Source organism: Musa acuminata, chromosome BXJ1-7 (genome assembly GCF_036884655.1).
Source record: "Musa acuminata AAA Group cultivar baxijiao chromosome BXJ1-7, Cavendish_Baxijiao_AAA, whole genome shotgun sequence".
NCBI classification, from domain to species: domain Eukaryota; kingdom Viridiplantae; phylum Streptophyta; class Magnoliopsida; order Zingiberales; family Musaceae; genus Musa; species Musa acuminata.
In genome coordinates this window covers 2,588,210-2,611,718 of record NC_088333.1, presented here as the reverse complement: position 1 = coordinate 2,611,718, position 23,509 = coordinate 2,588,210, and the positions used below count along the sequence as shown (strand labels likewise).

The window sequence follows — 23,509 nt, the reverse complement described above, 5'->3', positions numbered from 1 at the left end:
CATAATTCCCTCTACTTTTCCCCACTTTGTTATGGTGTTCTGCAACTGCAAACATAAAAGCATTGTAGATTTCAGCAAAATGGGTTAGCTCTTTTCTATATTTCGAGGATTTCTTATTTAGAAAAAGGAAGGAGACAACAAGAATTCATCTCTCTCGGTCTCCTTGGCTGGACAACAAGAACACAACGAAAGGAAATATATTCCATTTGAGAGTAGAGAGCAACCATATCCAAATTGCACAGTCCCAATGCAACTCCATATGATCTCAGCTAAAGCTAGAATGAGCATGGATTAGAAGCCATATTTCGAGGAATCTAAGCATTTCTCGTCCTCCTTTTTCTTGTCTCATGGTTGCTGCAATGGAAGAAGGGCTGCAGACACGCAAGTGTGCAGGTGAAGGACGCGAGATCACGGGCGATGTTGGTCGTCCAATCTACACTTTCTTCTGCGGAGGACTGCTTTGGCATCACGCAATCAATCATGCAAGCAGCTGAGGGGAATCCACCATTTCCCTCAGCCGAGAGAACAAAAAGTAAGTCCGGTATCCCTTTCAGTCTTCTCGATAGATGTTGCGTATTGGAACACCAAGTGTTGCACTTGTAGATTTGGCACAAAAAATCTACATTTCCTTTATTGGCACAAAATATCTCGATAAATGCATCATTTGCCTTCGCTACCGCCTCCTGTTAATAAGACTGATCGATAAGGCCAATATGGACAAACAGCATGCTTAAAAATACTATTTCTAATATTTAATGAGGTCATCACGTGGGTAGTACGTGTCATGTTGGATGCCACGTCGATGCCATGTCAATGAATTGTTGTCTCAGCCACGGGTGGTTTCTTTGTCCCATTTAGCCTTTCACTCTACTGTCATTTGTGGCGAGAGACAGTTGGGGCATATAGTAAATTTAAGGAAGTTACATGTACCAACCGGTCTTTCTATTTTCGAAAGCCTCACTAGCCCAATCAAAATACCACAGGTGTCCTCCGTTCTACCCAAACCCGCCCAAAACCCTAGCAGCTGCCCGACCCGATCGCCGCCGAATCTGTGTGTGTTCTTTACTAGGGTTTAAGGGATTTTGAGGGAGAAGAGGAGTGCAGTGAGAAAGGTTCGGGTAGTCCGGGGCGGTAGCGATGAACTTCAAGAACGTGAAGGGACCGAGTGTGCCTTCGGCGGTGGGGACGCTCGTGAAGGTCGCGCTCATCGGAGGGACCGCAGTCTACGCTGCTCTTAACAGCCTTTACAACGTGGATGGCGGTCATCGCGCTATCGTCTTCAATCGCATCGTGGGCATCAAGGACAAGGTCCTGACACCCGATCGGAGATACAGAAATTTCCTTTTATGTGATTATTGTGCAAACTTTGATGGTTTAATTGCTAAAAAATGCTCTTTTTTTTTTTTTTCCTTTCATCTTTATGCTTTTGTTGATGTAGATGTTGGGCTCCTCAATCAACGGTTATATCTTTTGAGGTTTAGCTGGTGACTCGCAGAACTTGTTCGTTTTGGTTCTTGCTGTGTGTTGGCAACTGTATCAGTTAGCTGTTTTAAGGTTTACGTCATTCGGGACACAAGCACTTTGATGGTTACTAAGGAATCGTGTTTGCTGTGTAATCTATTGACAATGCTTAGTAAACCGGTAATTGTCCCAAATAGCTAATGTCCTGTATGTTCACCCACGTAATAAATCTTTATATCATTGCTTCAGGCTGTTAGGCAGTCTATATAGCTCATGTAATTTGGTTTTTATGGAAAATTGGACTAACCTTGCAAGTAAACATCTATTTGAAGTTAGTAATAATATAAGGATGACTATGTTCAGTGGCGTGTCAGCAAAGAAGACTATGTAAATCTGAAACATTCGACTGTTACAAGTATGGGTACCTTTAGGTGCACTTATGGTTTGTATTTGGTTATACCGTGTTATTTTGAACTCACATTTTTGTGAAGTTTGATATGTGTGTTTTGTTTGTAAAATTTGAGCAGTAGTGCTGCTAACCATGTGCTATAAAATGAAATATAAGTTGTGGTAAAATGTCCAGAACATTACCCACTTATTATGTTCACATCTTTTTCACAAGACTTTTGTCTGCACTATCGTTATTGGAAATTCATTCCCTTTCCTAGATGTATATTAATATAGGCTTGTCTACAGGTCTATCCTGAGGGAACTCATTTGATGATTCCCTGGTTTGAATGGCCTGTCATTTATGATGTTCGTGCCCGCCCACATCTTGTGGAGAGTACTTCTGGGAGCCGTGATCTTCAAATGGTACCTGTCCTTTTCTTTAGTAAACTTTTGTTGGAGCTATTACTTTTAACCAGTGTGTCTCTATTTATGGATTATAAACTAATGTGAGAAATATCAGTCTCCTTTATTTTCATTATGAAATATCTGCATGACTTTATGTTACAATGTGTCTGCAAGGGAACCATCCATGGTTGTATGCTAGTATGTCATTTAAGTTTACAAAGTTTTGGAGAAGAACTTTACAAAAGGGGAAGTGGCTTAGATTCCTGTCAATAATATGTCTAAATATATCTGCTTACATGATCGATGGCATTTGCTGCTTTTGATGAACTACCCAGAAGCCCGGGATAACAAGATTAGGATCAGCCGGAACAATCGGTTTGAATTGGTGAGATTTGATTTGGTTAATATAGTATTTTAAAAATATATAAATCATAAAAATAACAAAACATTAAGAAATAAAAATATTATATATGTTAATTATTATTCTTATATCTTTGTATTCTATAAGTTAAGATATCTGACTATAATATTTTATACACCGTATCCTTTTATTTTTTGTCTCACCACACTTTTGTGGTCTTCCTTAACAGTGGACGACAATCATTGTGATAGTGGTGGTAGATGGTGAATGTGATGGCTATAGTGAATGGGGAATGTGTCAGTAGCCAAAATAGGGCAACTCTAACCAAGTTTATTTTGTTCTTGCTGATTTTAACTAAATTTTGGTGTAAGTTCAGGAGGACTAAATTGTCCTTGGTCGATACCAGCACAGATCAGGGTGATTGTGTTGGAAAGATTGGATGGTTGGGTTCAGTTTCATCGTCAAATAGGTCGAGTTGGGTTACTTTGCCTTATATATATCTGTGAGATAATAATTTTAGGTATATGAATGGTAGTAAACAAAGATATAAATTTTCATGCTGTATATTGTATGTACTTCATATGCCAAATCAGAGTTGAGAAGACTAGGTGCAGGTTAGATTCAATTTTGATTTGTATTAGGTTTTTGGCCAATGTAAACCAACATCCAACCCTTTCATTGGGATAGTTCATGAGTATTCACTTTAAACACATCCCAAGTTTGCACTCTAATTCAACTTGTATCCCTGATATACTTTTTCAGATGAGTGTTTTGGATGGTTGCAAGTCCATTAATATTTTAAAGGAAGAGAACAAGATTTATATCATGGGATATATATCTGTTATTAAAAGTAACCTGCTTTAGGCTTTTACGAGACCTTGCCCATGCAATGAATGACCTTTAGTCCATTATTATCTAGGATAATAATCCCTCGATGAGCTAGGCTGGTAGATTGTATCAAGTGAAGCTGGAATATGTCAATTTTTGGCCCAACAATTCTTAAAGATCATGCTGGCTTTTCCCTAGCAATGTGAATTTGGTAGTGTCTTTTTTGTCCCCCAGATTACTCTTTGAATGTAACCTTGCTGAATGGCAGTAAGTTTGCTGTTCCTTGCATCAGGAAGCAGCAACAAAAAGAACTTTACAATTATTTCAATGTGGGATAGATACCAAATTGAATTTAGTCATTTATTTGATGTTTCATACATGAGAAATACATCTAGAGTTATTTTGCATTTCATCTGTTATGAATAACTTGTCATTGTTTAACACTCCATTTTTCTCTCAGATTAATGTATGTGGATTATTAGCTCATTGTTGTTGTGACACTTGAGACCAGATAACTGACAATAGTTGCATGATTGACATTTTGAATTTTTATTTTGTTGTTGTATATTGCAGTATCTCACTCTGCTAGATGCAATTACTGATTTCCAGATTTTGGATGGTACTTGGTACATGCATTGGTTCATTGGCATTCTAATGTTTGAAACATGGCATCTTATGCAGGTTAATATTGGGCTTAGGGTTCTTACTAGACCTGTCCCAGATCAGCTACCTACAATCTACCGAACTCTTGGGGGAAACTACAATGAAAGGGTCCTTCCATCCATTATTCATGAAACCTTGAAGGCTGTGGTTGCACAATACAATGCTAGCCAACTGATCACACAAAGAGAGGTCTTCTGTTACAATAAAAGTTCATATTATAATTTATTGGTTGATAGCATATTAAGGAATGATAACTATGCAACCTACTGATACATATGAATTTGAAGAATCCACCTTTTGTTGTAGGCTGTAAGTAGGGAAATTCGAAAGATATTGACAGAAAGGGCCAGAAACTTCAATATTGTTCTGGATGATGTGTCCATAACGACCCTGAGCTTTGGGAAGGAGTTTACTAATGCAATCGAATCTAAACAGGTGGCTGCACAAGAAGCTGAACGTGCTAAGTTCATTGTTGACAAGGCAGAGCAAGATAAGAAAAGTGCTATTATCAGAGCGCAGGTGAGAAAAATGTTTTACGGTAGTCAAGCATTACCTTGTACTCATGAGATTTCAGCATATTATCTACATATTATCTATATCTACACAGATCCAGGACACTTGAATAGCTTTCATGGAAGAATGAAGTTTTTTACCTTCATCCACATTTAGTCAACAAGCTACTCTTAATCTAAATTTACAGAGCCTTTCTCATCATCGTTCCCGACTGCTAAAAAGTTAAATCTGTTTTGTGCAGTTAGGGTATGACCATGAGCTACAATCTCATTATGATGATAAATTTGATCCTTTTATTTGCTATCTGAAACTGTGTCATCTTGATGCTGGCAATGTTGTATTACCATCTTTACTTCGCTACAAGTATTGGAAAACTGCTTATGTTTATACGCCTAAATAAAAAGCAACTGCTTATTCTGATATTTATGGAGAATATGTGAATCTTATTTTCGTCGTCTTGACAGGGTGAGGCAACGAGTGCCCAGCTTATAGGTCAAGCTATTGCAAACAACCCTGCGTTCCTTGCTTTACGACAGATCGAGTCTGCAAGGGAGATAGCTCACACAATCGCAAATTCGTCAAACCGTGTTTTCCTGCAGTCTGATGATTTATTGCTTAACCTTCATGAACTCAACTTCGATGGCGAAGCCACGCTGAAGAAGTGAGAAGCCTGATTTGTCTGTTTTCTTTATGCTTTATGTTTGTACTGAGAAAGTCCAACACCCTATCTATTTTCAGAAAACCAGAATTTTCATGTAGAAATTGTAAATCTACCGTCAAGGAATTTGCATGGTAGTGCATTTATGTTTTTTTTTTTGTTGCGGCATTTAACATGGATCTATGATAATCCTTGAGCTACTTAATTTTTCTATGGAGTTCTAAGGAACGAAACCATGCAGTGGGTTGGTCAATTTTATTAGGATGAACAATTATAACTTTTTTGGTGAAGATTGTTGGAGCTTTTGATCTCCTGTGGTGATCGGTGTATGAGACTTCTTTCTTGATATAAATTAGTTCCATTTTCTGGGAAAAAAAGAAGGCTGTTGTGTCTGGAAGCATTTAATTAGATCCTTTGTTGTTCAAAATTGCAACTATTGATTTATGTGCAGCAGCAATTGGTCCTTGAGGTGCCCATTTAGATTATGCTTTGTCTCGGACCTTTAAAATCCTATTTGGATTATGCAATTAAAGAGGATTCAAGCAGGTAATCATGACGTGTCCGTCCTATTTAGTACAGGTAACCATGACATGACCCGTTTAAAGTATATCTTTGCTTTACCTAACATAGTTAAAAGTTTAGGTCGCCGCCGCCAATGGCTCCTCTCCCGTACTCCGCCGCGCCCACCACGGAAACCGCCTCTCCGCCTGCGTCCGCCGCCATGCCACCAACGATGGTCGGCCGTCCGTGAGGTCGTGGTTTCGCACTTGCATGAGCTCCTTCCGCTCTTTACGAATCTCTTGCGGTTCCCAAGACTGCACGCACTTAAGACGCTTGCAAGAATGCCAAACCCTGTTTCTTCTGCAATTGGTATATTCTTGGAACCAGGTTTATGTGGATTCTAGGTGCTGTTCTGATATCCAGTACGAGAGAAGAGAACCAGATACGCAGGATGATGCTGACATTCTCGATTTGCTCATGAGCGTGAGGTCCGTCACACTAGCAATTCTTCGGCTTGTCAAGAATGTTAATGAACGCATGGCCCTCGTCTTCTTTCACATTGTGAAGTTTGCAACTCCTACCTGCAAGTCAAACCTCTTCATGATTTAATAATCTCCTTCACGTTTACACAATACTACGGCTACTAATTAATGCTTCTTTTTGGTAGTAAAAAATGTCAGCATATATTTTTTATCTTCACATTCTGATGTAAGTTTATTATATCTCCCTTAGCATCCATATTTAGTCTTTGGTATTAAATCTTGACAATACAAGATCTACATTCATTGAGAATGAGCTTTCGCTACATGCGGACATATAGTTAAGCAGATTTGTCATCTGACATTCTGATTCAGTTAAAAAGACCTCTTGCTGATGTGATCATCATGTCTTTAAGTCACCATGATGTAGTGTTTCGGTTCCTTGCTTTAGCAAGTTGCAGCATTTCTTACAGCTGTAGGAATCATGCCCAAAGAGAGTTTTCTGAAGCTTTTTGAGTCTATATATTATTTAATTAGCATCATTTTATGGTTTGTCATCTAAACTCATGGGGGGTTGGTTGTGTAAGATCAAGTTTATATGTTAGATTTCTGTCTTGCGCTTTACGATTTTATGAGTTTATCATTTTGTTCTGTATGAATAATTTTCTAATCATAAGAATATATCTTTGTCTGCAAAAATTACTGAGGGATATTGCAAATAGCTTTCCCGTTTTCTGATGGTTACCAATTACGCTGACAGAGCCAATTATATAAGACAGTGTAAGATACAACTACATATGTTTTTATCTCACCGCAATTAAAATTTTGAATCCAATTAGATGCTATCAAGTATCATCTATAATTAAATCTTCATCATGTTAAACTCATAACAGTGTATTTTTATTTTTGTTTGTCTTGACAGGTTATTGCCTTCCTTGCAGACATAGGAAGTATGCCAAAAGAGTAACATAGATCGCTTTCAAGCTGTACCTGAAGTATAGACTCATACAATTCCATTGCAATGAAGTTGCATCCAACCATTCATGTAAGAAGGTTGGTATTGCAAATGTTCTTCAACACAATCTTCTCAATTTTCATTTTCCTTCAGATAGCTTATTCTTTTTGTAATTCTAGGTGCTGCAGATTTCTTGATACATACCAAATGAATGGAAGTACACCTTTCAATTTCAAGTGTGGTTATGATTTTGTTTCACCAAAGACATTTTGTCTAACATAGTAACATTTGATGACTAAATTGCATCAGGATAATGCATTGCTAAATAAATAGCATTGAGAAGTGGACAAGTATATAAACAAACAATATTTTGATAAAATAGCCGTTGCTTAATTATAGTTTGTAGTTTGGTCTGGAAAATCATGTCTGGAAGCCAAGCCAAAAGAAATATTAAAGAAGTAATACAAATTTACCATGACGTATCTCAAGTATCAAGGAAGTAAACTAGTCACAAAAATTTCCAAAATAATCATAGATTCTAAACTATAGAACACAATAAATAACTCATTGTTCTTGAGATTATTTATCACACAACCATATATGTTACACTGCCAAGATAAGCAACCTTCCAATCACCTCAAGTGGAAATCTAGTTTTAGATTGTGCGGCAACATCGCCACACTGAAATTCTGAAATATTTTCATTGAATCAACTCTTTTTCTTCATCATATCTTCAACTAAGCAAGTTGATACCTCTTCATTCTTCTGTATCCTTCATAGGTCCCGAATGTAATCAACCTGCAAAATCAATACCTACATTAACAAGCTGAAATCTGTAATTCCATATCTTTCATCTCTTTGTTAGTATAAGGTTTTGAATTTATAGAATGGACTGTTTATATTCATACTATAGTAAAGTTAATTCAAAGCATTAGTGCAAGGAACCTCATATAATTAAGAATGTTTATTAAAGAAAGAAGTATAAAAAGATTGTCACAAACCACATTTGTGTGCTCTAGGATCAAGTGTTATATATAATCTCTTCACCGAATGGATGAACAACCTGCAACAGTTCCTTAGCATCAGGAATGTCTTGTAATATGCATTCTCATATAGGGGTAAAACACCTCATATTGTTTGGAAGTAATTAATGATATCAAATAGACATTGGAAAATAAAAAATCCAAAGACATACTCCCAAGGCACATCACCAACAAGCATCCGGTCACCTTCACTGTCTTCATAAAGAAGAATATAACTTGGAGAAAGAACCTCTTCTTTTTCATCTTGCTTTGGATTGTTCAAGTAATTAGCTGATTCAGAAAGAAAGAAATGATCATGGTTAGCTTCTGTACATCTCAGACTTCTTATTAGACAAAATGGTTTTCTTCTAGAAAAATGATAAAAACAGGGATCAGGTACGAATTGAGCGAGTAAGGGAAAGGTCAACATTAGGGTAATTATTTTCATGAAAAATAACAAATATGTAGTGGAAGTAACACAGAATACTTTTGGAAGAAAAGTAAAATTATTATGATTAAAGATAGAGACCTGTAGGTCTTTTTGGAGCTTAAATAATTTTACCTTCATAATATATAATGTACAACAAGAAATAATTCAACAACAATGGTATATGAAGAAAATCCATATGACTACATGAATATGTAACCTCCAAGGAGAACTCTATAAAGATGCCATTGTCATGTATAGTTTTTACCAAAAACAAATGTCGATTATTATATTTGACTGGATCTTTTATGATCATTCTCAAGATACTAATCATGTGCTTCCTATGATGATGTTTATACTATAGACCAGATGTTATACCATTCATTATAATTGAATAATTAAAACTAATAGAAAACGTGGTAATAAGAAGCAGGTAACTGCATGCAGTTGAAAATTCATATACTTCATAGTTTATAGTTATTTACCAGAGAACAAATTATGGAACATCTTCTGAAGAGCACGAGAGAGTGAGTCATAGCCATTGTGGAGTTTTAGGTCAATCTTCCTGCCCACTGTGCAACCTTCCATGTTCACCTTTACAAACATTGTGGGTCTCTCTTGCAGTTCATTGTTCATTTTCTCATCTTTTGCTACCTTTATTTTCTCTGGATTTGCCTCTGAGCTCCTCGTAGAATTTGATTGGTTTTGATTCCCCAAGTTCTTTCGAAATGAACAGACTGGAGGCCAGCCCACCACTTGTGGAGGATGTGTGGATCTAATAATATTTTTCCCATATCATCATGAGAAGCACAACGACCGCAGAAAGTAACATAACGAAAGAGAGTAATTGATGGATAACATCATTCACCAATTTAGAAGGGACATTGAAAAGTGAATTACCATTTAGATTTTCGATTGGGTGTTTGGCCAAGTATTTTATCAAGTTGGGTATACAAAGTATTTTGAGTTGTTTTATGTCAAGGGTAGGATAGTCAGATAACCCAGAAAAGGTGATGTTATGTGAGAGTAAAAAGATGTTAGGTATTCATTCTAAATTACTTAGAAAACGGTAAGTAGCATTGGTTGTGCAAAAAGACATATAAGTAGTTAAACCAAAATTCACTTTTCAATACTGATATATTTATTAGGAAAAAATAAGTAGCTAGTCCTTTTTTTTGGATGAGCTGCTTCTTCCTCTAATGCACATAATTCACTGCTTAAACCAACTACCAGTCTACCAGATCCAATCAAATCAAATAACCTATGTTGACAAAAAAAAGCCTAAAGAAAACAGAAAGAGCAAGAGAAGGTAGGGTAAGATTTTGTACCTTTTTTTTGATATATGGCTTGCCTGGCATAGACTATTTGTTATGTTTCTTATATCAAAATTTTGCCTTTTGCCTGTGCTTATGTTTATATGCACTTGTATCTCTTTGTAATTTTCATAGTAGCCATTGGAATTACAAATATTAGTTCACTTCTTTAAGGGGAACTTACACAAAATTTGAGAACGTTTTAACATGTTTTCACTCTTGATCCTGAACAACTTCATGGACTGAAATAAATTTAACAATATGTTAAGAATGTTCTCTCACTCTTGGCTAAGAACAGGCCTGTACAAAGGTTGATGTCAATATTTTAGAAAAAGAACAATATGTCCGATATGTTTTTTCACATTATGGGAAAAAATCTATGGTACATTAAATGAACACAAAAGATGAAGCAGAAATATCAATTAGAATCTTGAGCTTTTATTTATATTTTTCTTTTCAGGTAGGTGAATCCTGTTTCTTGCAACCCTTACGTTCTTCTATCGAATCATACTTTATCATACGGATGCAGTTAAACTTTCTGATAAATCTAGAGATTTGTGAGAAAGAATTTTAATATCTCATGGAGGGATAAGGGCAGCATTTGAACCTTGAGATTGCAAAAGGACTGAGCTTTTGGTGAGCTTGCTCTAAAGCTGCTGTCTCTTGCCGAGCTGCCAGACTCCATGGGTCGACAAAACCACCTGTGGTATCAGAGAAACACCTCTTGGCTCCTCCAAGACTGTGTCTATTCTTCTGGTGTTGCATGATTCCATCTTGGGTGGTGATATACCTTGGGATCGTTCCACCTGCACAACTGCCACGTTTCCCGTCACCAACTTCCTGACCATTCACTAGTGACATGCCAAGCCTCAGCTCCAAATTGTTCAGGTAGCCACTTGCAGTTTTATTAGCTCTGTCTTCATGAACTTCTCTTCTCCCATCTTTAGGAGGTGGTTCAAGTACTGTGGCCTTCATGGTCCTTCCTCTTGCTTGGGTGAGATGAGCTTTGTGGCTGTAAGGAATGATGAAAGGCAGGGTGCAAGACTGCTCTTTTTGTTGGGTGTTTGCGAGGTGAGAAAAATGAGGTGGAATGATGGTGGGAGGAGGGGTTGGATGAAAAAGGAAGGGAGCTTTGTGGGGACTCTGGTGGCTATTGAAGTGGAGTGGTGGGAGCAAGAATGTGAGAACTGTGAAGGGCAGGCAGGCTTTGCTTTTTGGGGCTGGAGAGAGCTACTTTATTTTGCTTTCTGCTTCTCTACCCATCAAATTCCTTTAGCTAAGTGGATATGTTTCCCACTTTTCTACCACACTGCTGATACATGCAGCCTCTCTATCACCTCACATAACCTGTTCAATGGGCCTTGAACAGGTACTACTTAGGTGAGTAATGAAATTCTTTATGTAACGATCTATTTATGCTTTTCTTTTTTAGTACCCTTTCTAATAATTGTGATCTGTGATTGCATCTTTTACCAGGTTTATCATTTCGTGACTATCATGATGAGATATATGAGGATTGCTGCTCCATGCAAGGTCATTGGTACTTTAGCATGTCAAGGATTTTTTTTTTTCTAATAAACATATTGGCTTATGTTTGGGTTGATGCAATATTGTTGTTGATTGCAGGAAATGATTAGCCAAATACAACCTGGAAAATTATTATCCAAGATTTCCCAGCTGTAAGATGGGAAACTTGGGACATGAGTCTTCACCTTAACACAGTGAGTTAACCAGCTTCTTGTTGTTCAATAGTTATCTATATGTTTAGTAGCCAAGTGAAGAAGACCAAAGCAGATTGCCATAGGTTTGTTGTGGTATCCGTTTTTCTCATTTCACTTCATCTAATTTAGGCAGACTAAAGACAATATTTGCTGAAATTGGATTAATATATAATCCAGCTATGATCTCACTTGAATCCACAGGAATTGCATATCTTTTAAAACAAAGAATTGTGTTATGTACTCCAAGCAAACTTTATCACAAAGGTTTGCACATGACTAAATAATATCAGCATATTTGACATGCTGCAGCTGATTCTTATCCTATTCTTCACTTTTGCCCAAGATTGGTCTGTCTGCCATTCACTAGATAGATTGCACTCTTAGTTAGATCTGTGGCTCAGTGCAAGTGTCATCAGCTACTCCATAAATAAATATTCTTGTAAAGATCAGATGTGTCATTTTAACCAATGTACTTTATATTAATCATGCATTGTGATTGAAAATTTTCCACTAAGTATCTGCATATCTTTATTCTCAACACAAGTCACATCTCTTGTTATGGTTGTTTTAAAGCATAAGGGTTGATTTCTCTCTCATAGATTGCAAGTTTTATGTGAAGAACTGTGTTTATAGCATTAGCACCATTGATGTTTAACTGCTGGACCAATCAACAAATGATGGTGTTACACGATTAGGGTTTATATTCTGAAGGTACCATAGAAATCATTAGTCATCTGATTAACATTTTCTTGATTCTTTTTCTTCTTCCTATAAAAAATAATTAGTCATCTTATGGATCACTCAATCTATTATGTTAGAAGATTCAAGAACTAACACTTGCTCGACTTGTCAATTCAATCTTAAAAGTCAGCCAGTCTTTTCAAGGTAAACTAACTTGGTGGAATATGTTAGATACATTGATGTGAAGGGCACATTGTGGAGGCACATAAGAGTGGGTTTGGCCTAGTATGTAATAAATGTAATAATCTTATAAATATTAGAGAGAGTGCATTATAAATTTTGAAGATTAAAAAAATTATGTACTTATAAACTTCATTGTCTTACCATATTTCTAGTTTGAAGTTTACCTTATTGATATTTACATTTCAGCACCACCAATCAATTTTTAATATTAAATTTCAGTTCATGCAACAATGGACTAACATAATGCAGATATTCAAAAATTTTAATTTTTAATTCCAAAACTTATTTAAATTTATGGATGAAACCATCCTGTTATTTTTCAAGACATAAAAAACTAAAAAAGTTAGACTGAACAATCAAGAAGGTTTGATCAAAGAAATGAAAAAAATAAAAAATGGAAAAGAGAGGCCTTTAATGGTCACATGTATTTTGGAAGCTTATTTCTTTTTTTCTCCTAGTGTTAGATTAGAACGATGGAGATAAACTAAGTAAAAAGTGAGGACTTAAGCTCAGTGATCAAGGGAGAGCTTGAATTAGAGCATAAATTGTTATTAGGTTATCTAGCATAAACTTCAAACTTATAGCATCCGAAGAGTCGTGTGATGGATACCCACAATGGCAAATCATGTTCTTTTCATGTTAGTCTGATCCTTCATTTGTGCCAACCTTTCTCGGTGGTGGTGGACCAAAATATCATGTTATCCCCTGAGATCCAATCAGTAATTAGCAAATAGTTTGACTCTATTGTTCTATTACTACAATACACTGTTTGTTATGAGAGTCATCAGTCCACACAATGAGAATTGCTCAATTGTCATGCAGCTCAGCTGCAAATAGACATAGCTATGTTGAGTCACATCCATTTAGCACAAGGGCACTCATGAGTGTCTTTTTTGGTGGCCCTCCAAGCCCAAGGTATCATGAAGTTGCATTATGCTCAATGGCAGCTTGTCAAGTAGTGTCCTGCATGGTCCAGCTTGGAAGTGGCAATGTTCAAACAAGAAATCAATTAGCCAATTCCTCTCTGGTTCTCTTGTACAAGGTTGCAAATTGGAAGAGCCTTCTTGAGTAGATGATGAAGTTGCATATCATGTGATGCTAAAGTGCAATGGTGAGTCATGATCTCTCACAGTTGAGTTGCATCCAAACCACCATCTATGCTACAACAATCATCACAGATAAAGTTTCATCTCATTTCAGTCTACTCCAGCATGATAACCTCATACCCTTTTCTTCCATTGTTTCTCCTTTTCAGCCTGTATCATGTCTTGGTGGGATCAGAACCCAATGACTAAAAAAAAACAATTCCTCATCAGAGGAATTACATGTGCACCATCTTCCTTCAAAGAAGATCAACTAAAATTGAACTGAAAGCTGAGTGATGTTTCAATCCTTTTTGAGCCTGGTTTCTTGATCAAAAGTCATCTCTATGCAAGAAACAACAACAACAACAAAGTTGACTACATGGATCTCTTATGACTGTTAAGCTCTGTATAAAGTCTTTATTTATAGCCGTTTCTATGCAAGATTCAAGTTATTTTTGCATCACCAATTAATCATTCTCATTCATCCAAGGAAGTCATGGTTTCACTTCTTCTTAGCTTAAACAAGTTCCCACTCTGTTTCCAGCAGGAGATGGTTAAAAAAATATTGACCAATATTTATTTTTCATAGAGGCATACTGAATTTTTCTGATGATAAATTTAACCGGTCTTATTTGCTCATCACCACATTTATCATAATGCTCAGATACTAGATGGGAATGGGAAGAGTATACAAGTGGAGTAGAGCCTCTTGCGAAGAAATGGCCATCATCTCGATGTACCCCGAATGAACAGGAGAGAGAAGCCTTTTTGCTCCTTGTCAAGAGCAACATGGTTATCATCTTGGCATGGTAACCTTGTCTTCCTCCTGAAACCTTCTTTAATTTTTTTTTATCTCTATCTATTCATCTTTATCTTCATAGTTGATGTTTGATTTCACATGCCAAATGAACAGGAGAGAAGGAAGTCATGTTTATCTCCCTCGGGAGACAACAAGATGGCAGTGAAGATACAGCAAGCTTGTTTTGGGATAGTCGTAATCATCAAAGCAAATCCACCATGAGAAGCTTGTCCTGAGGTTGAGCTTGTTCTGTTCTTGTCACTTGAGATTCCTGGTGGAGTTCCCTACACTTCTCTTTGTGGCTGTCTCTTTCCACCAAACCAACAACAGCTCAGTTCTTGACAATCTAATTGAGTGACAAATCTTCCATGGATGAATTATTTTACCAAGTTATGAGTTGAGAATAAATGGAAATAGAAGACTGTAATATATTGAATGTGTTGTTAAATAGCTTTATGTGCAATCAAGAGGTCTGGATTTTGAGTTCTATTGTTGACCTCCAAAATCAGCATGAGGTGCAGCCCCATTTCTCATTCAGATAAAACTGAGAATTTGTATAGCATTAGAGGTCCTTAAAAGTTGTTACTTAATAGTCTTTTTGTATATATGTCTTATAATTTTATGTGAGGTTCTAAAACTATTTTTTTATATTGGAAATGACACCAATGCATGATAGTAAGATGGATTCATCCAATAATTATGCACATGCAAGGCATTGAAACCACAGGAAATATGGATAAAAAAACATGGGTTGTGGCATGGATTAATATACTCCCCATTTGCAACTTAATGAAGGTTTGGTCACAAAATGCATGCGATGATCGATAAAATTCCTTTTATTTTATTATCGCTTGTCCGAAAAGCTTAAACTCATAGTAAAATATACGATACAATACTTCAAAAAATTCTGAGATATGTGAATCGAATTAGATCTCACACATGAATCATCAAGTGAAACAAAAGAGACAGATGAACTACCATGATAATATTTTTGATTGGGCACCAATTCGAATAGTTTAAGGTATTAGGAAAGAATCGACTTTCCTAAAACTAACAATAATAACATCGAACCATTGGAATCCTTCTTTAATAATGATTGTAATCTCATGCCATGTGCCCAACATTAAGGTAATTAGATTGATGATATGAATCATTTAATAATTGTATCATTTGATACGGTGGTAGTATTATGTTTTGGTTAGTTGAGTACTATTCCTCCAGTCATCTTTCTTGCTTAGCAACTCATTGACAAGACAAGCAATTGTAGAGGCAATAATCTTATTGTTTGGTCCATCATTAGCCTCTCTAATCATTTCCTCTATCAATAGATAAGAAAGCTCTTTCTTATGTAAAGTACAGAAATCTACTACAACAGTCGATGCTATCTTTTAGTGCTACAATTGAATGGAAAAGAGTGTGCCTAATCTCATTGACTTCTTTGTGGTAGCAATTCCTATCTACATTGCATGCCCACCTGACTCTCTCTCTCTCTCTCTCTCTTATTGTTTTGGTGGGTACAAAGCCATTGCCTTGCATTAGACTAAATGACTCATTTTGTGCCCAACTTATGGAGCTTTATCATGCAATGTTTCCCTTAAGACATGTAAAAAGGCTTTATGAACCAAAAAGGGGTGCACTCATTTGTTTATTGGATCGTATGGATTGCATGTATATATTTTAGGTTAACATGATCAACATGGGATACTTATATCCATCAAACCAATATAGTTTATTCTTTCATTTTTGAGCCTAAAAATAAAATCTAAACAAAATTTTTTGTTTGTTTTGACTTGACTTTCCCAACAAATCCATTTACCGCATGGAAAGGCGTTCATATTGCATGCATTATTGGAGTCTTTAACAACCGTTCATTTAGACGATCAACGGCTGAGATGCTCCGATCTCGTAACACCCTGCGATAGCGGTCGGTGGTAATCCTCACCATAAGACGACGACGACGTGAAACAAAGAAGGAAAGAGCGATGGAAGAGCTCAGCTTCCCCACAGTCGATGACGAGGAAGACGACAGGTATCTCCGGAGAGGCTTCTCCGAGGGCGACGTCTACGTCACGCGGAGCTCCCCCGCGCTGCTCGGCGACGGCGATTCGGTGGAGTGCGAGGAGAGGATGGACTCGCTGTGGGAGGACCTGAACGAGGACCTCTACGGCGTCCCGATCGATGCGGAGAAGAGCACGAGGAGGTGGAGGAGGAGGTCGGCGGGCATGGACGCACTGGCCGCCGCCGAGAGAAAGCTGCTGGTGGCCAAGAAGGAGCAGCAGGGAGCGGTGGAGCTGCGCTTGCTGCCGGCGTTGGAGGTGTCGAGGGGCGCCTCCCTGCGCCGGAAGCCTGGCTTCGTGGTGATGCTGAGGATGCTGAAGAACCTGTTCCGTGTGCGGAAAACGCACTCATCCAAGAGGAGATCGCAGCAGCAGAAGTAAGAGACGAAGCTGAATCATCTGAAAGGGAATCCAAGCAACAAAAGCGAGAGATCAAGCTATGTATTAGGGTTTGTGGAGCAGAAGGGATGTAGATGGAGGTGATGCATGTCAGATCTGCATCACAAAGCTGCAAAAATAAGGCATGAAAGTTCCAAGAATTTTGTTGTGTGTATAATATATACATATATTCGACTGTAAATTTGTTGCATATATGAAACAAGTTCTGATTACAATCAACTGCTTGGGTCGATACTTCTCAATGATTTGGATTTCTTCTTCTTCTTCTTCTTCTATAGATATCAGTTCAAGATTCAAAGCAATGATCTGTAGGGAACTGTTTCTTCTGAACCCTAAGAAGGTGTGCCATTCATTGCCTTTGTGATTCATGTTCTTCTTTGATTGCCATGAGTTTGGCATTGCATCAATATTTTTAGAAATAAAAGAATCAAACTAGAAAATATCATAGATGGGATTGTACTCAAAATCTTGTGATTATAATTGGGTTTTTTTTATTGCCTATCTAATGTTCAAAAGCTAATGTGTTCATCCCTATAAATTTTAATAGAAACATTTATATCTCATCTAAATAAATAAATAAATATACATATTTATTATATAAAACAATTAGACACTTTGATGTATTATATATATATAATACAAAATGAAAATAATAATAATAATAATATTCAAATTGGATTGGAAATAGATTTGAAGGCCTCACAGATTAAGTTCCTTTTAAAAATTAAAATTAATTGCATTGTTCTTTTATAAAATGAAAATATTTTTTTAAAAAAAATTAAAGATTATTTTTTTATTTATCTCCTTTTTGCTTGATAACGTTGAAACGTTGTTCCTAACGGCGTCAATTAGTGGTCGGTTCTCTTGCCGTTCTGTTCCGCCCTTCTCCCCCTCCCGGCCTCCTCTTTCGCCTTCTGATGGCAGCAGAGAAGGGTTTCGAAGACTTCGGCGATGTCTTCGGGGAAGCGACGCCGGAGTGGGATTCTGCGACCGCTACCACCGCTGTCGTGCCCCTCCTCCCCTCCCTCTTCTACGCCTACGCCCCCGACCCGTCCCGCGTCGAAGTCCTCGCCACCGACTTCCACTCCTTCACCTTCGCCCGCGTCCTCACGGTGCATGACATCGAAGACCTCGTAAGAACCCCATCCCCCCCTTCTCTATCTCTCATTCTAATAACCAAAAACCTTACTTGACCTATGCTTAATGATCCTGTTGTCATCTTGCTTCGTTCTCTCGATTCTTGCCATTTGAATCTTAAGTTGTGGTTCGCAGTCTCGTGTCTTTCTATTGTGATTCGCGAATGGTGATTCATCTTCCAAGACGTATGTAGAAGACCCCTTCTATTTCTTTTTCTGTTCATCCGTATTCAGTATCAGCGGGTTAGGTGTTGCTGTTTGATCCGTCGTTTGGTTTAAGGTGTTGATGCCTTGAATGTTGATAGCACTATTGTTGACTGTGGTGAATAATTATGTTTATTGACCACGAGAGGTGTCGCCAATACAAGGATTATGTCGCCCTTTGGTGAGTGGACTTCTTTTATGTCTGCGCTGCATGTTTACCTATTCACGTCGACATTGTAAGCTATCGAAGGTGAAGATCACATCGTTCAGAAAACTGTTTTCTTGATTTTTCTGGCTCATATTATCTCACAATCTCATCGTTCAGAAAATTTTGGTTTATGCAAACACTTTCTGATTTCATTCTATAATCAACAAGAAATTTTGTTTTACTTAATCGTACATTGTGATTTTGCTCTCATGAGAGATGTTCTAGTTTAGTTTTCCTTTGACAAAGGAGTTAAGCTTACATCTACATATTCCTATGCAGAGAGATGACATTGGAATTGGTGGCTCATGGTCTGAATTTGTTGACTACCTCAAATCATCTCTGTCTTCCGGAGATGTTAAGCTTATATTGGGTGGTTTGCAAAATGTAGGCTCTGGTGAGCCTTTCAGTCCTATAAACATCTTTATGTATGTATTCTGCATCAAGCTGTATTTCTTTAATACATAAATATCATTATGAATCTGGGAAAAAAAAGTTTGCCATTTAAGTGCTAAACACAAATTTTAACATGCTGAGAAAATTTTGGTGGCCATTTTGAATGTAGGTTAACTTTAACTAGTGTAACTTGCCCTCTTTATATATGTTTAGCTATAACTTTGATAAATATGTCTTCTTTCCATTTATAAGGCCTTGATAAGATTCTTAGCAAAGGAACTGTCTAAGAAAGTCCTTGACATGACTCCTTGAAACTTGTATATCAAGAATAGACAAACTGGAAAACATAAATTTGCTATTCATACATTTTTAATGCAAAAAACGTTTCAATTTCTTTCAGGGTTAATTGCATCAGATTTGAACCAATAGACATTGAGAATTATCATAGTGTTTTTGAATGGTTTTTGGTTGAGCTCTCCGAGGTCACACTTCTATATGCTGAATAATTGGAATTTCTTTTTCTACGGAGGAATTCATATCTTGGCACACCCTGTTGTACTTTGTTTGATTTCAGGAGTCCTAAGTAGTTTCTTTTTACATGTATTGGTTGTTCAATTTGAGATAAAGGCATTTAATATGCGAATGATATGTAATTATGTATAATCTTTAACTTGTTGGCTAATGTTTTATTTGCTTATGTGATTGTCTTTCTATTTCAAGTAATTACAGTTTTCTTAATTGTCGTACATGAGTAACTCACATCATTTAAAGGCTATTTTCTAAAGTAAATGTTGGTGGTAAGAAAAATCCAAGATCTGAAATTTTGTGCATATCCATGAATTTCTTTTACTCTACTGACCACAGTGGCCTTGCATGGTTAGTTTTATTTAATCAGTTATGCCTACCGAGTTAGATTATTGCGATGGACTGATGGTTAAACTAAGAAGTCTCATTTATTGCCCTTTATGTATCAAATGACATAACAATAAGCAATTCTATGCATTGACTTGATACTTACCATACCTACTGTCTGTTCTCATAAGGATGCAATTTGATGCATGTCATAAATGAACGTCTGTTAATTCAGGGAACGTCCATGCAACCTTAATTGCTCTCAAGTCAAAGGGATTGCCTCGCATATCTCTGTCTCTCAACATAGTCTCAAATGTGCCAGCTAGTGATGCAATGGGAACACTGTCTCTAGCACTTTTCAGGGCATTTAAGAAAACACAAAGTGATGCTGTGAAAGGTTTCCATATCTTCCTCATACACTCTATCATCACTTTTTTTTAAATATTTTTTGTTTCCTTGCATATTTGCTGACAAAAATCATTGATTTTGAGTTGATGAGAAAAATACTTATTGTTTATTTAAACATTTATGTACTTGCTATTTCTGAGTTAATCTTCTTAATTAGGTATTTAGTTATTCAGGTGCATGTGGTTAATTTATTTGTTTGAAGCTTATTCTTGATTTTCTATGTTTCCACATTATCTTTTTAGTCATTGAGGTTCCAATTTCTAAACTTACAAAAAAGGGAGCTCACTTACATGTTAAATCATTCTAGATTCTTCATTCTTTATTGGACCTTTTCAAGCCCGTGTATATTGAATATATTTTTCTTTAAGGTACTCCTCTCCCAGTGTTTGTATATCATGACATTGAAGTGGCATTTGACAGTATCAGCTGGATTCTTCAGCTGAGAGACTTTACAAGGTTCCGCTCACGGGAATCGCTAGATGAAAATTTAATATTTGATTCTGGAATCCATTAGTCACCCGCCAAATGATTCTTAGTATACTAAACATTTAGGCATCAAGAATATCTCATTTTCTTCATGTGCCTACGTGTGTATTCCAGGCATTCATACATATGATTTGAGTTTGACTGAATCATTCTCCATAAATTACAATATATAAATAGGTTTTTTCTTCTTCTTATTTTGCTGACAATCATATCATTCTCCTTAAATTTCATTTTTTTTCTTATAATTTGTATCTATGCATATGCATAGAGTATAATATGCTTATCTGCATAACATGCATTTGTTTTTTTAAATTGATGGTAATCCTCTGATACTCGATTTTCTATTTTAGAACATCAACGCTCGTCTCAATTAATGGAATCCTTATCGTCTGAAAGGGTAGGCTACCTGTTATAGTTTATTATTAGTGACTTCATTTAAGTTGTTTTATTTTTCTTTTTGACAAATACATGTATATAATTCCTTTCTATAAAGTTCTAGTCTTACAATTGCTAATTCATTTGCATTTGCTGGATATGTTTAATCTCATTTGCTGCTCATATAAAGTCCAAGAATGTTGAAATTGTCATCCAATAATTGAATGTATAAGTTCATCAAATTTTCTTTTGCTACCATGTTGTTTGTTATATTTTGCATACATATGATACACTTGTAAGAATGCATATGCTTTTATATTTTTTAGAAAGGTTGTCTAGTTATCTCTTTTCAATGTTTTCGTGTTCTTTTGATATTCTCATTTGCTAAGTTACTCTTAGCATTTGTGTGTTATCTTTGAGAGCATCAATTTTTTCTGTTCATATTTCTTTATATTTGTTTTTTTCTCAATATATGATTATCTGACATAAAAGCTCTCGGTATCAATTTATATAATGAGTCTGATGAGATACGAGTTCGAAACCTTATTTCTAGAAAATTATATACTTGCCTATGCTTTTGATCAGTTAAATCATCACGTTCCAATCCATGTGGATCCATTCTATTGAGTTTTTAGTAAACATTAAGTCAAAAACATTGAAATCAGCTGTTACATGTAGATAGATTTTCAGATATTAACTGTGTCTGTTCATCTAAATGGTAAAAGGTTTGAATCTTGTATCTGATTTGCCTTGGTTTTCTTCCTCGGTTATTTTTCACAATGCTTACAGCTTCTCATATTAGTATATGATGGAGAATTTGAAGCAGCTGACATGACAAATCAGCATGTTATTTCTTTTGTTAACAGGAAAAGAATGATATTCTCCAAAAACAGCTTGATTCTCTTTCATTTCTAAGTAAACGGAAGGCATCTAAGCCAAATTTGGCGGGGAAGGCATCCACTGCTTCTGATGTTCTTCTCAACAACTTTGAAACATCTGATTCAGGACTGCAACAATTTTCAGGTAAGATGTCGATCTATCACCATGATTTTTTTTTTTATGTGTGTTTAACATCTTGTTGAGAATGAGGTCCAATTACTTGCAGAGTATATTATACTGGATTGGCATGGTGTTTTGTATAATATATCTTTGGTAGCAAGATTAATTTATATGAGGGATAAACCTTATGATGAAAATTATAGTTATCCGTAAGCCACTTTGGGTTACTGAACTTGTGATGTAGATGTGGCAGCTACAAAGGGTCCCCAAGTTACCAAAACTAGTAAGCGAGGTGCCCTGGTCTCTCGTAGGTAACTTTTTCTTGTTTCTATAATGCTTTCTACCCAGGTATATTCATGATGCATTGCCCTGTTTCTTTTTTTTTTTGTGGTCCAGGCCAAGAGTTAGAGGTGTTCTCTTGCAAGATACCAAGGATAATGATGACAACTAGGATGCAGGATTCCTCATAAGTTTCACTTGCAGACTTGTTGGTTTTCAAACTCCTGGGTAAGTCTAAAAAATTAACGAACCAGTGCAAAAAGCTCGATCTTACTTTTAAATATTTAAAGAGATTATTTCTGTGACTCGATTCTTGATCTCTCATGTTACAAAAAAAACAATCTTATCGTTGTACCAAGGTTCGTCCTCTTAAGTGTATCGCTCCTAAGGAACAATCCTGGGTAAGTTTATAGTTAAAAAAAAAAAAAAAGGTGTCGTTGCTTTCTTGAGCCAACATAGTATCATTTAATTTCACATTTGATCTCCTCATGCTCCCGAATCTCTGGCCCAATATATGCCCCACCCGAGCTTTGGAATTCATAAAAATGTGAGGACCTTTATCTATTGTACATGAATGTTTTCTCCGATAAGCTTCAAATTCTTTGCCATGGGGTGAAGACTATGTGCTACAAATCTCTAATCTCTACTCATTATTTCCATATTTGCTTTATAGTTCTGAACCTTTCTTTATTGGGGTGAAGACTATGTGCAAGGCAACCCTCTCTTTAGTTTTGATTTTGATTTTGATTTTGCCTTTCAAACTGATGTCGTGAAAGGTAAACCTATTTATAAAAGACCGAGATTTTGAGGCACTCTACCGTAAAACTGAAAAACATAAAAATGAAAAGAAAAAAAAAGATAAATGTTGGAAGTGAGACAAAGGTGATTATTATTATTATTATTTTTGATAAAATCTTTAACTTGGGTAAAACGTCGTGAAATACTCAAGCCACACGAAGGAAGTCGATATAGCAGATAAAACATAAAGTAGATGCACAAAGTTTTCCTTAAAAAGAGGTCAAAGATACGAGAGGTTAAAGATACAAACTCTTAGTAGAGACAAAAATGAGATCACGTCGTTCCATAAGTTCCTCGTTTTAATAGATTAGACTCACTTTGCACGGTGCTTAGTCAAAAGAAGCTTAAAGTTACATGCACCTTGTGTTGGCAATGAGAAGATGAATTGTAGTAGCTAACTCAACGCAAGG

The 23,509-nt window shown here is 36.4% G+C and overlaps 3 protein-coding genes and 1 long non-coding RNA gene across 10 annotated transcripts; 3 read left to right on the top strand and 1 right to left on the bottom strand.

Moving 5' to 3' along the window:
- Positions 1-979: 979 nt before the first annotated feature.
- Positions 980-5,503, top strand: LOC103990770 (prohibitin-1, mitochondrial). Of its 2 annotated transcripts, none has more exons than XM_009410031.3 (5): positions 980-1,308; positions 2,158-2,274; positions 4,127-4,297; positions 4,544-4,627; positions 5,086-5,503. In XM_009410031.3, exons 1-5 carry the CDS (start codon positions 1,138-1,140, stop codon positions 5,284-5,286), a joined length of 744 nt encoding a protein of 247 aa, XP_009408306.2. In that variant the 5' UTR covers positions 980-1,137; the 3' UTR covers positions 5,287-5,503. The 2 variants fall into 2 exon arrangements, with proteins under 2 accessions (XP_009408306.2, XP_009408304.2); XM_009410029.3 differs by having other exon boundaries at positions 983-1,308; positions 4,415-4,627.
- A 378-nt stretch (positions 5,504-5,881) lies between these two features.
- On the top strand, positions 5,882-14,992 carry LOC103990773 (uncharacterized). Of its 2 annotated transcripts, XR_010514848.1 has the most exons (8): positions 5,889-6,031; positions 6,168-6,268; positions 7,182-7,312; positions 10,437-10,864; positions 11,302-11,356; positions 11,453-11,697; positions 14,371-14,515; positions 14,620-14,992. It is a non-coding gene; the product is annotated as an uncharacterized LOC103990773 (long non-coding RNA). The 2 variants fall into 2 exon arrangements; XR_010514847.1 differs by having other exon boundaries at positions 5,882-6,268.
- LOC103990771 (auxin-responsive protein IAA25) lies at positions 7,720-11,110 on the bottom strand. Its single transcript, XM_009410032.3, has 5 exons — positions 10,584-11,110; positions 9,149-9,438; positions 8,410-8,527; positions 8,216-8,277; positions 7,720-8,012 (listed from the first exon to the last, which is right to left on the bottom strand). Exons 1-5 carry the CDS (start codon positions 10,949-10,951, stop codon positions 8,008-8,010), a joined length of 843 nt encoding a protein of 280 aa, XP_009408307.2. The 5' UTR covers positions 10,952-11,110; the 3' UTR covers positions 7,720-8,007.
- Positions 14,993-17,807: 2,815 nt separating the features above from the next.
- LOC103990774 (uncharacterized) lies at positions 17,808-22,755 on the top strand. 5 transcript variants are annotated; one of them, XM_009410034.3, is made up of 7 exons: positions 17,808-18,094; positions 18,789-18,903; positions 19,990-20,151; positions 20,999-21,045; positions 21,890-22,046; positions 22,276-22,329; positions 22,419-22,755. In XM_009410034.3, exons 1-7 carry the CDS (start codon positions 17,879-17,881, stop codon positions 22,490-22,492), a joined length of 825 nt encoding a protein of 274 aa, XP_009408309.2. In that variant the 5' UTR covers positions 17,808-17,878; the 3' UTR covers positions 22,493-22,755. The 5 variants fall into 5 exon arrangements, with proteins under 5 accessions (XP_009408309.2, XP_018684213.2, XP_009408308.2 ...); XM_018828668.2 differs by having other exon boundaries at positions 22,276-22,333; XM_009410033.3 differs by having other exon boundaries at positions 22,267-22,329.
- The last annotated feature ends 754 nt before the right edge of the window (positions 22,756-23,509 follow it).